Source organism: Halichoerus grypus, chromosome 7 (genome assembly GCF_964656455.1).
Source record: "Halichoerus grypus chromosome 7, mHalGry1.hap1.1, whole genome shotgun sequence".
In the NCBI taxonomy this organism is placed as follows: domain Eukaryota; kingdom Metazoa; phylum Chordata; class Mammalia; order Carnivora; family Phocidae; genus Halichoerus; species Halichoerus grypus.
Window position 1 is genome coordinate 26078612 of NC_135718.1, and position 13047 is coordinate 26091658.

At 48.9% G+C, this 13047-nt stretch overlaps 1 protein-coding gene across 1 annotated transcript in view; it reads left to right on the plus strand.

Annotated features, from left to right (window-relative positions):
- Nucleotides 1–10213, plus strand: part of ARL3 (ARF like GTPase 3) — a 33540-nt gene extending 23327 nt beyond the window's left edge. Inside the window, exons 5-6 of the mRNA XM_036086714.2 lie at nt 918–1103; nt 9933–10213. Coding sequence (XP_035942607.1) covers nt 918–1103; nt 9933–9980 — 234 coding nt within the window. The 3' untranslated portion in view covers nt 9981–10213. The remainder of the gene's footprint in view (nt 1–917; nt 1104–9932) is intronic.
- Nucleotides 10214–13047: the final 2834 nt, after the last annotated feature.

The following is a 13047-nucleotide window of genomic DNA, read 5'->3' on the forward strand; positions in this document are numbered from 1 at the left end:
ATGACCTCTAGAGAAGTGTGCAGAGTCCTTGGCCTGTGTCCTAAACTACCACAGATGGCCTTCCAAAGGTAGTATTCCCCATGTTTATGTTGCCTTTTCCTCAAAATTAGTTTGAGAACTCCTTTCCATACCTTGATGATTTCTATATCATTACTCATGAGAAGCAATGCTAAACATGAGCTTAGAGGTAAAGGGTGTTAATAGGATGATCTGCCTCTTGAACCATCCAGTTCCCTTTGACAGCTCCAGTTTCCTAAGCAGCTATAATGTGAGTTTAATAGGGAAGAGGTGGGTCCTCGTAGGTAAATATACACCCTCTCCTATGCTTATTGCAGACAGAATCAACATACAGTTAAGACCCCAACCAATAACCAAAACATCAGACATATTGCCAGACGGACTAAGATAGTTATGTTAGGATGTGAGTTTGATGAAGTGCAGTGCACATGCATGCATGCTTTGAAGGTAGAGATTGATGAAGCAGCATTATAATCTCCAAAGTCACTGTCATTTACAGTTTAAAATATGTGTGTGTGCGTGTGTGCGCACACGCATGCGTTGAAAGTCATTTGCAGATAACAACCTTGAGTAAGTTTTAAATCTCTGTCCACAACTTGTGTTCTCCTTTGAACAGTGTTCCTCAAAGTATGATCTCTGAATCTATGGCAGAACCACTTGCGGAGCGTGTTGAAACGCAGATTCCTAGGCCCTACCTCAGACTTTCCAAAGTCAGCATCTCTGGGGTAGGCCTAGGAATCTGCCAGGGAATTCTTCCCCAGGCTCAAGTTTGAGAACCATTGCCCTTAGAAGTTGCTAGTTGAGCAGCTTAACACTTCTGTTTTTTCCTAGTTAGAAATACATGATTAAATATCATAGATTTCATCCTTCCCTTCCCATCCATTCCCAAAATGATCCAGGAACTAGCTGAATTACTGGAGGAAGAAAAACTAAGTTGTGTGCCAGTGCTCATCTTTGCTAACAAGCAGGATTTGCTCACGGCAGCCCCTGCCTCTGAAATTGCAGAAGGACTAAACCTGCATACCATCCGCGACCGCGTCTGGCAGATCCAGTCCTGCTCAGCTCTCACAGGAGAGGGCGTTCAGGTGAGATTACCAGAAGGCTTGGTTACCTGGCAACATAGCACCCAACCAACGTAGCCTGTCTCATTGGTTGAGCTGAGCTAGATAGAAAAAGATATGAAACAAATAGCCTTTGATTGGCAGATGAACTGCTCCAGGATGTGAAGGGCATGGAGGAGTTTGGTTCTTTTTTACTTAGCAACCAATTTGATAATCATTAACTATTCCAGGAAAGCCACAGATAAACCACCCCACGCGAGGGACAAACTACCCCATTGGGTAGAAGGTCAGAACAGAAGACCTTTGAAGATGCTTTCTAACTAGGATTCTTTGATGACTGGGTTGGGGATTTTGCGTTGTGTCTAATATTATGGATGCTAAATACTTGTGCTCCCAAGGTAACAGCTGTCAACAATCATGCACACCAGTTATCCTAGAAGTGTTTTGATTTTTCTCTTGGCTAACTCTCCGGCCCTCAGGGCTGGTGTCTCTTTCCTGCTGCTTCAGGTTGGTTTCCCACTGGGAGGCTTCTGCTGACAGAAAGTCCCACGCTTTATACTGAGGAACTATAAACCGGAAGAGCAGTGTCCCCCCTCACTTGATATTAATTTAGGGCAGAAAATGGTTGTATCCCAGCTACCTGAGAGCCTGCATCCTCAAAGAATGAGAAAGTTTCAGCTCTGATGCTTCCCACCAAGCAGCCTCAAACCAGTTGACACTTAGGGCTACTTCTTTATTCTGGAGCCCCAGCATGCCAACATGCCTCAATTTAAACATCTGGTATACCTGCCAGGAAAGTGCCACAGTGCTGTGAGAACCAGACAGTACTGCTCTAGGATGCTGGGGGGGGGGGGGGGAGGCGGGGGGGGGCGGGCGGGATTAGCAACATCTGAAGAAACGGTATCTTCCCCTATTGCCATATGGCGTGTGTCATAACAGCACGGCCAGTTTGCTTTTCTCTCAACTTGGGTCGTTGCGATTTGATTCTCCATTTTTGTCCTGCAGCCTCCTTCCATTTCGCTTCTAATGCTCTTCTTCCCTCTCTCCTAAGACATTTGACATTGATTGGTCTTAAAACTGCCAGACTGCTTTTATCTCAATCAATCACTTCCAAGAATTATCTCAGTTGTTCCATCTGTTTGCTGCTTTGGCTTTTTTCTGTTACACAAACAGCCGGAGCCTGCTTCTATGCTTGTTGGCCTCTAGATCAGAGGGCAGACCAGTCCGCCCTGGATGAGCGCCTCCTCCTCCAGAATCCTCAGTACCTACGCCCTGGGAAGCTCTCCGTGCACACGTGTGTGTGTGTGTGTGTGTGTGTGTGTGTGTGTGTGTGTTGTGGAGGCTCTCAGGTAACCAGAGAGGCCCTCGGCTGCATCCCCAGAACAGAAGCCAGAGCTCTGTGGGTCCCTGTGAGGTTTAGGTTTGGGAGGGGGCAGGCGTTCAGTCTTACGTATTTCTTTCCATCCTAGACTCTGGCTATAAAAGTAATACATTCTCATTGTGAATCATGTACAAGTATATAAAACTAAAAACTGAAAAGTTCTTTCCTCTCCCCTAATCCCACTGGACAAAGGAACTGATCACACTAGTTTTTTCTTCTCAAGCCTCCTCTATAAAATTGCAATCACATATGTGATTATATTTCTACCAGGTTTCAAATTAACTGCATTTTTCAGCTTAATTTACAAGCTGGTCCAACAAGTATACTACAACCCAGCATGTTTTTGATAGGTAAACTCTGATCATTTTATTTAGTTTCTCACTTAAAAAAAAGAAACCCAAGTTTTGCCTGAGGCAGTTCCCTGGATTGTGCATAAAATGGTATTCATGAGGCCTGAGGTTATTTTGGTGAGGAGGCAGCCCAGGAAAGATAATAGCTTTCTTGTGTTTGTACAAACTGCTTCAGGAAGAGGATTCTGCCTCTCTAAATGGTTTAAAACACAAATAATATAGAAAGTAGAGAACAGGGGTGCCTGGTTGGTTCAGCTGGTATAGTGTATGACTCTTGATCTTGGGGTTGTGAGTTTGAGCCCCATGTTGGGTGTAGATAACTTAAAAATAAAAAAATAAAAAAAAAGGAAGGTAGAAAATGTCTTGAGTTGCAGACTCCAAAGGTGGTACTAGAGAAAATACATGTTGTGTGCATACTCCTGAGAAAATGGGAATTGACAGCTCTGTAATCTTCTTCACTGGGCCAGAGTGTTGAAAGGAAGAAAAAGCAAAGCTGGAATTAGCAGTGAGGCTCTTGTTTTCTTCAGCCAGCCTTAGGGATGTCAAAAGGAGGGCTAGAGTTATCTAGAATCAGTATTTAGAGTATTGGCATTCAAGTCAAGGGTGCTTGCTTCTTCAGAGGAGCCTGGAGGTTGGGAGGGAGCACTCCTCATTGCCCAGCCCCCACTCCCCCCACTGCCCCTCTCCAGTCAGGCAGAGATTAGGAGGGTAGAGAGCTCGGTGTTCGTGGCTGTGTCACCCACCATGGAAGTGGAGTTCCCTTCAAGTCACAGGATCTTTATGCCAAAAAAGAGGCAGTGAGCTATCAGACTGAGGGTGGGGTTAGGCAAGGGAGGGCTTTAAAATCAACCAGTTTGAATCAAGTGAGATGTCATATGTGGTTTGATTTTGTGCAGAATGTTCTTCTCAGATCAGGGACCTTCAGCAACGAGGTTCACAGGAAATGATATCAAGAGAGGTATAACAAAGAACTGTGAACAAGAAAAATAATGATTTTATATGGAGGAGAAATAGTTTGAAGGTCACTTAATTAGTTTAGTAGATAGTACCATGGTGTATAGAATTGGGTAGTTAAGACTGGGATTTCAAGGTTAATGAGATTAGATTATGGTTAATAGAATGATATAAATTTAGAGAATTTAACCATTATTTGAAATGGGTTATTTAATAAAAATGTTAATTAAGAAGGGAATCTGCTGTCTATTGTCCTTTAATGGTAACCTTTGGGGACTGGAGAAAGGTCAGGGAGTTCTCTATGGAAATGCTTTTTTCATTGTGAGGCACTGATTGACCATGTCCCTCCCTCAGGTAATGCCTCTGACCTCAGCTCCTGCCCACTCAGCCAGTTTCTTGGTTTTCACTTTAAAAAGAGTCACTTACTTGGAATTCTTTTCCTGCATTGCTTAGTTCAAGTGTAGGCCTTTAATGATTCTGATTAATTAAGGCTTTAAGTATTCCTCAAAATGAAAGACGTCACTAGAAAAATGTCCATAAGATCACTTTCAGGCATGGATACTGTGTAATAATTACTAAAATGCCCTTATTCCTATTTCATCCTCCCACTCTTCCACCCACCGCCCCCTGAAAGCTGGTCAGTAATGGGCAAACCTACCAAAATGATCAGACATGAAATGGGGCAAGGAACATCTGGCACCGCAGCTCTAATGACCCTGAGAGAAAATGTACCAAGATTTTTTAAAAAGACCTGGGATTTCTGTTACAGTTTCAGGTGTTCAAAGACAGTGTCCCTATTTACATTGTGTTTGAGTATATGTGTTTCATCTTAAATGCATTTGTGAGACCTGTCTCCTACCGATAAGTAACACCCTCCGGTGGGGGAGCTGAGCAGCAGGCTCGGGTCCGCTAGATGGTGAGCCAAACCCCCAGGACTGATAGGGCAGATACATCGCTTCTCCTTAGCGGAGTAGCTCCAACACATGATTTGAGATGAAGAAGGTTAGTGATTCCTGGGAATGATTTGAGGTTCTTGTTCTACCTGATATTCTGAAGGCAAATAAATATGAGCCCCTGCTCTGGGTATGGAAATGGACTTTTGGGGGCTTCAGGAAAGTTCAGAACAGGTCTTTCTTTGCCTGATTGATGGTGATGAGGAGGCCGGGCCATCATGTGATTAAAGCAGTTTTCATGGGAAACTGTCAAGAGCAGAGCTTAGGTAAAGGGCACTAGAAGCTGAAGGAGAACATCAATCTTGGAAACTCTGTCCTGCTGAGAGGCCCACAGTCCAGAGGAGTGATCAGAAGAGACCCAGTTATGTCAAGTAGCCGAATGCAGAGAGAGGAGAAACTGAACTATGTCTGGGCTGGGAAACCTGCAGCCCCTCGGCCACACTGCTTTACAGATGCACGGTGGCAGCCGCCCTCCGGGCCCCCCTGCCCAAGGGCATAGCATCTAGCTCCAGCCGCTCTTCTTTCCCCTGCATGTCTAGAAAATGGTGAACAGAGGATCTGGCTTGGAGCCAGAGAAAGGTAGAGGAATTGATCCCTCTTCCACCTACAAACCTGAACTGGAACCCTGAAGCATGGCTCTCCTCTGCTCTTGTAGTTTCAGGTGGTTGCGGATATTCGCTTTCTACAATGCCGTGTGTGTTTAATTGAAATTATACTGGATTAGAATTTCCTTTCAAAGCAGAAATCAGCAGTTTCAGCCTGGCCTCTAGCCTCAGTCATCATGGAGTCCTGCCTACACCGGTAGCTTTGAGCTCGCAGGTTTTCCTGCGGATTGCTCTCCATGCCCTCCACCTGATGCTCACCATCTCTCCCACATCTCTCCCACATCCCCGATCTTCCTGCTCCAAACAGGAGCAATCGGGCTCACAGTCGTCTCAGACATAGAAAGGACCACCAGCAACCTAAGCCCCGCCTGATGTGGGAGCTGTCTTTCAGAGCGCTTTGCACATGGCCACTAAACGTTCACTGGCCAAGTTTCTGGGTTTTGTTTCTTTTTTTAACCTTGATCTAGAGGACTTTGCCCTTAATAAGCCAACAGAATTTCAATATTTTTAAAAATGACATTTATCCCTCCTTTCTAAGGCCTGACGTCAGTTATTTTTGACTCCAAGTGTACATGGAACTGCCTATCTACAAGTCAGACCTCAGGGCTATTTTTAAATTTTCAAACCTCTCTACAGACCAAGAAAGCAAACTTGGAACATGTGATTTTGCTACCTCTCTGGTGCGGTACCTTTGTCACCAGAAAAAAAATATTAATAGTGAGCAGTATTTTATGTACGCTACATCAAGCTGCTCCTTGGCCCTTGGGGCCCTGTGGCACGACGGGATAGGCTGTGATGCTCAGCAGGGGTCTGAGCTCCTCGTCATCTTAAAGCAATTACTGATGTGACGGTGTAGTCCTCCTGACGTTAAAAACCAGGCCCACCCAACCATAGCTGCTACTGCTTCCTTCCAACCATCAGGCAGTGACGGATGCATGGTAGAAAGAACAAGTTCAAAGGAGCAGTGCAGTCACTCTTCCCACAGAAAGGGGCATCGCGCGGCACCTGGGGGGCTCAGTCAGTTAAGCGTCTGCCTTCGGCTCAGGTCATGATCCCGGGGTCCTGGGATGGAGCCCCACCTTGGGCTCCTTGCTCAGTGGGGAGCCTGCTTCTCCCTCTCCCTTTGCTGCCCCACCCCCGCTTGTGTGTGCGCACTCTCTTTCTCTCTCAAATAAATAAATAAAATTCAAAAAAAGAAAGAAAGGGGCATTGCACCTTCAGTCTTGGAGCATAGGGGTCCAGAACTCCTACGTTTCCACCTAGATGGTTAGGGGCAGCCTTGTATTTTTCCCAGTGTTTAACATAGGGAATAATATCATGACATAGTAAAATGTAAATTTTTTTTCCTTTCCATGATGCTAAACAAAGCTCAGTATTTGAGGTTCAAGGACTCTCTTTAGTCTCTATTATTGAATTGAAGCTAATCAGTTCCAATTGGGTTTCAGCAAGGTTGGTCAGGAGGAGGTGCCGGGGAGGACTACCCATGCCCTAAGACTGTCATCCCATGACAGAGATCAAATGTGCAGAAATTTGGTCAAACCAGTTTTTAACAATAAAGGTTCAACCATTCAACAAACCTATGAGTTCATTTCCTCATCTGGAGGCAGAGCAGTAACCTACTTCAAGTAGACAATCACCTTTCCTCAGTCATCTGTTTTAAAAAAACATGGCCTCTCCAAATTCAGGCAAGGGCCGTGGGGTGCACTGGCGCAAACACGGGGAGCAGAAGGTCCCTGGGCTCGTTGCCGCTGAGCGCCGGGCGGCCGCCGCCGGCACTGGTCTGGCAGATGGCCCATGGGCTGGGCTCGCGGCAGGGGAGGTGCGCAGGCTTCCACACGCAGCGCGGGAAGCTTGAGAGTTAAGTGACCAAAACCAGCCTCTGACCGCTCCCGGGCGGCAGCAGAGCCGTGCAGGGTGCTTGGCTGGGGGTCCCGCCCGGGCCCGGCCCCGGGCCAGCCGGAAGTCCTAAGCACGCAGAGCCTGGACCGCTCCCTTTCGCAGCTGCAGGGTGACCCGCACCCTGTCTCAGGCGGCGGCATTCCCTGAGAAGTGGGGCTGCCTGGGGAGCCTGCGTTCACGGCCTGCCTCTGCCTCCCACGGCCCTGGCGCCCCATTTCCTCCTCCGGGCCGTGGAAATTAGAATAGTACCTACTTCACAGCGTTGTGACAAGGATTCATTTCAAAGATAGAAATTTCGAGTCTGCTGGAGGCCAGATGGCGTGATACCAGGCTAGGTTCTGTAAACGCCTCCTCAGGCCAGTCGGACCCGGACCCTCCTGTCAGGGCTCCTGGGCGACACCACTGCCTTTCCTCTGCAGGGGGCAACTTGGCACAGCTTGTCCCTGCTTTGACTGAAGAGGCATCACCCCGTGAACCATGGCCTCCCTGACACCTCTTCCCTCCAGCTCAGGTTCTCCTCTGGGTAATGACAGGAAAGGACCGTTCCCCAACCTCCAGACACTTGAAACCGGGGCAGCCCCCGAGCGCCAGAGCAGCCACACGGCTTTGTCCCGATTCCATCTCCGCGTGCTGCCCGCACCCCTTCAGGTTCCGGGCCGCAGCTGTGGAGGCCCGGGGGCCGCAGGTCAGCCGCTGGGGCCTGACCTCTGAGCGCCCTCTGTCGGCAAGACTGTGGCCGGAAGGGCTTTGCCACCCCGGGCCCTCGCAGACATCTGGACGACACTGCCTCGCGGCAGGGCTCCCTGCTTGAAATCCCCTCCACCTCCATAACAGATACCCAGGGAGAGGCTGCCCCTCACCCTCCGCATTCTGCTTTGGGTTCCTGCAGCTGAGTAAATATTTTTCCTATCTCTTTGACTGCATTCATGTTCAGTTACATATAATAAAAGAACCCCCCCCCCATAATCAGCCATAAAACAAGAGGAAAAATTGCCATTCGTGTAGTGTGGGAAAACAGTTCTTGATTTCTCTGAGAAGATGATTTGATAAAATCTGCAAGTCTCTTTAGAGGAGAAAATATGAAGGTGCACACCTTTGATAGCGTTTGTACGGGTTCCTGAAGGTGGAACGTGCTACACAAGTGCTGAGCTGTTCAGCTTCGAAGGCAAAGAGAAGATGGTTATCTTATTCATCCCTCTTTTATTTGTAAAATCTTTTTTGTCTCCTGGCAGGTGATCTTTTTTTTTTCCTGGAAACCAATTAGCTACTAAAATTAAACATGCTTCTCTTTAAATTAATCCTTTTCATAAAATGGTCTTAAAATTGGCCTCAGCTTCTCACAGTAAGGAGCTGACCCAATTGTAACTGGAGACGCATTTGGAGTACACCTTTCTCCCACCTCGGCATCCCCCCACCCTTGCCCCCACTGTTGCCAGGTGCTGTCCGCCTTTGGGCTTCGGGCGGTGGCCAGCCACATCTTGGCAAACGCCCTAAGGTCTGCCCTGGGACAGCCAACAGATTACCTGGTTCTCCCGCCCAAGTGCTCTGATGGCAACTGACAAGAGTTTTAATCACTGTAAATTCAGGTTATGGTCAGATTAGCCAGGAGATAGGATGCTTGCTGGTTGTTTTGCAGTGATGTATTGTTTATGGGATTAATGCTCTGAACGGCCAAGGGTGTCAGCTGATATTTATTACTTTAAGCTGTCTCAGCTGTTCAGGTTCAACTGCTAGCTCCATGGTCACAGGAAATGCGGGCTCTGCATGTCATGTATGCCCTGAGATGTGCAAATGTGACCGGGACCTCAGCGAGTATGTGTTACAGATGCCAGAGGAAAGGGATTCATTGCCGGAGCCTCCTTTGATTTTGTTCCGGGCTTCTGAGGGAACTCCGCACACCCCTGAAGGTCGGAGAGACTCTGGGGAAGGGGAGAGCATTCAGGGATGGCTCCAGAGGGGGTTGAAAAGGAGGTCATCTCTGGCAGGCCTGGCATCCATGGGAAATCATGCTGCCTGCCAGGTGGCTGTAGGCGTTGTATGGTTTTTACCCCTGTCCCTCTCCAGCCTTCTAAGAGAGGACACTTTCAAGGTCACTGTGCCTTTAAGGGAACCTTCTCCCCAGTCCCTCAGCTTGGTAGTGCTTAAAGCTGCAAGAATCAGACCAGCCCTTTGAAACCTATGTGTAGTGCTGCTCGAAGAGAAATAAATGCACATTGCCCCAGTGTGTGTCTAGTAACACACACTACAGTTGGTTTGTTTTTCCAAAAAAATTTAATTTAACCCAAGTGTACACTGTCACACTGTAAACACACTGGGGCACCAGAAGGGTGGCTTATTGAATTTAATGCCCTGGCAAAGGTCAGCTTTTAGAAAAAGCCAAAAATGGCTGGAATCTCTGATAGCTCTTCAATCAGGCCTTGGATCCAGGCAGATGTGTTTATTTTTTCAGAGGGAGTTCCTGAGGATCCATCTCAAGTTCAGACACTGGGCACTCCCCCTCCCATCTCCCTCCTGTGCTTTCAGAGGCCCCCCCTTCTCCTCCCCAGGAGGCCACTGTCCCTGGTCACCCAGGTGGGCCCCTGGGGCAAGCAAACTCCCTGGAGCTTGAGGTTGGGGAGGGAGGACCCGGACCCCCCCCCCTTCCCCGGGCTTGAGTGTGTGGTGCTTTTCTTACAACTAACACTGCCTTTCTCTGCCCATTTCCCTCAAAGGACGGCATGAACTGGGTCTGCAAAAATGTCAATGCAAAGAAGAAATAAAATCTAGCCGAACGGAGAGACGCAGGAGCTGCGGGAGCTGAATTCTGTCCTGAAAAACACTAATTTGCTGCTTTCTGACCAAATGTTTTTCCATCTGTGTATAGCTACAGCTGTTTGAAGAGAGGGAACAACACAGTTTAAAAAGAATCCCCATTCCAGCAGTAGATTTAACTGATCTCTGAGGTTCAGTATCATTTTTCAAATAAAGGAATTATATTATTTCCTCTGCATAATTGAAATAGTATTAAATGTCTCAAAGCACATGATTAGAAAATGAGATCTTTTAAATGAGCAAGAGATTACATTGCAGTTTAGACAATTCCAGTGGGCTTTTTTTCTTTCAGAAAAAAAAAGAAAAGAAGAAAGGAAAAGAGGAAGAAGCAGCTTATGCTGCATTCATTTATTTCCTGACCTGTCCCTTACATTCCTCCCTACCCACCCCCCTTCCCCCCCATGGTTCTGAAACCACAGTGTTTGCTGGTGCTGGGCAGTGATTTTTACCATCACCAACCAAGCTAGGGTGGGAAGCGGCCTGGGGGGGGGGGGGAGGGCGGATAGCAGATGATTAAACCATCTTGTCATGCAGGTAGGAGACTGTGTATGTAATCCTCACCCTTTGGAGAGAGGGGTGGGGGAAAACCTTTCTTGCAAACAAGTCACCACAGAAACATACCTCGTCCCCGCCCCCCCACCCCCCTGGCCAGCCACACAGGGAAGCAAATTCTTATGACTTTTGACTGTAATGACATCTGGAATGTAAGGAGAGGTGGGAGGTTTAATTCCAGAAAAATTACAAGGTCCTTAAAAAGCCCTCTCCCATCGAGGGCTCAGGCTAGCGTAAACAGGCTTTCTCCAGTTCAGTGAAGCAGTGAGCCTCCGACTCTGAGATTAGCTAGCTTCTCCATGGCCGTCCAATAGAAGGGATTTCTAAAGCTCAAAGAATTCTGTTTAAATGATCACAATAGGCCGCCGCTATCAGACTTTAAAAATAAGTGCGGCTCTACCACAAACCTGCCCCACGGAGAAAAGGCTGGCCGATCGATTTTTAGAAGAGATCAATTTTTACAGCGCTGGCGGCTTGGTGGGGTGGGATGCTCGTGGGTGGAGAGGGGTGGCTGCTGGGAAGAACGTGGGTGTGTATGATTGCTGGGGCCATGCCCACGGGGGCCAGAGTCCCCCCCGCGGCTGTGTCCTCTGCCTCTGTTCAGCAAAATGGGCCTCTGAGGGTGGAGTGGAGAAGAAGGGCAAAAAGAGCTTGTCTCCCCGAGCCCAAAGAACTCCCCAGCTTCAGCTTCGACGTGGGAAAGCCGGCCAGAGCAACACTCGGCTCCTGAATTGAACTCTGTTCCGGTGCCTGAGCTCAGGGGTTTTCAGAGTGTGAATAAGAGACTGTTCAGTGGCTAGTGGGTCCCAGGAGGCCAGCTGCCTTCTTATCCTGGGAGGTGGCCCTTCCCCAACCCACCAAAGCATTGGAGCAGACCGAAGGGGCCACTGCCCCCCCCGCCCCCCACCCCCGCCCTCAGTCCCCAGCTTTTTTTTTTTTTTTTGGACGAAGTTGTGCAGGTGAGGCCACAGCATGGCCAGCCTCAAAGACGGTCTGGGGTGGAAGTCATTCCCAAGGCCAGACACAGAAACGTGTCCTGGGGCTGCTGGGGACAGACCAGTGAGGACTTGCAAAACAAAAGAGGGTGAGGGTTTTTGCAACCACTGAGCTAAGTTGCTCCCCGCAGTCTCCTCTGGCTTCTCTGTCTCACCCAGGTGCCTCTCTGGCTTTGAGCAGAGGCCAAACAGAATGATAAGGAACCAGAAATCCCTCTTCTGTCGGGCTGGAAAGTGGCTCCAGCGCTTGAAAATGGTTTTTCCCTCCAAATAGTGCACCAGGGATGTTACCTGAGGGGCAAAATGCCTGCTTTGAGCTCTGCAGTTTGGAACACTGGGACATGGAACTTTGGCAGTGGATGGCCTGTGAAATATTTTCGTTCTTTCACCACCAACTCAGGGAACTGTTTGAAAGAGCCCTCCCGAGGCCTCGGCCAGCCCGCAGAAGCCACTTGCCCTCCTCTGATAACAGCCTCTGTGAATGCTCAGATTGGCTTTTCAGCTAAAGACAGAGGCATTGCGGATGTCACAAGCTTTCATCTTCCCTCCGAGCCCTCCTGAACCCTCCAGGGGCTCGTGGGGTAGGTGAGCGAAGCCTGAAAAATGCAGAGTTTGAAAGCTCCCGTTTGTGAAAAACAAAACGCTTCTAAAGTCCTCTCTCCCCTCCCAGCCCCACCCCTACCGCTGTGGCTGGGACCAGAAGCTGGAATTTGAAGCCAGAAAGGGGACACCCGGTCTGGCGTCCTCCCACCCCCGGCGGGGTCCAGCGAGCGTCGCGCCCCGGCAGACCGCCCGCGATGGCGGGACAGGCCCCCTCCCCGGCCGCGACCGTCCCCGGCGCGGCTCCCGGCGGCTGGCTCCCCGCGCCCAGCGCCGCACACCCTTTCCCCTTCACTCTCCCTTGGTTACTATGGAAACAAGGGTGTCATTGATGTGGGCTGAGCTGGGGAACATGTCGGCGCACAGCTGAAAGTCAGCGATTGTGCCGGCGGGTGGAAATGTGCCCGGGTGGAAGAAGTCCGCAGCTCCCGAAACTGCTGGAAGGACGCGGTCCTGCCCTCTCCCTCCCTCCAACTCCACTTCTCTCTCTCCTGGCTTTTGACAAATTTCTTTATTCCCCTCCGGGCTAAAGCAGAGGCTATTTTTGTGCCACTCTGTGCCCCACCCTCACTGTCGGCCGCTCCTGATCCGGCCTGGCCTGGAGGGTGACACTATGTCACCCTCGCCAGGATGCGTCCCTTGATTCCCGTCAGAGTTTGCTTTGATTTCTCTTTCCTTCGCAGGGGCCAGTTCTTACTTCCTTTTATTTTTAGCTCTGCACTCCATGTGGTTTCAGGGTTCAGTCTGATCCATCGAAAGGTTCTTTTTTTATAGTCCCTTTAGAAAATGATAATCAAAGGAAGGGACGTGGTATTTGGTCATGTGGAAAATTCAATGTATAATTTAGACGTCTGTCAAAAATCTGACA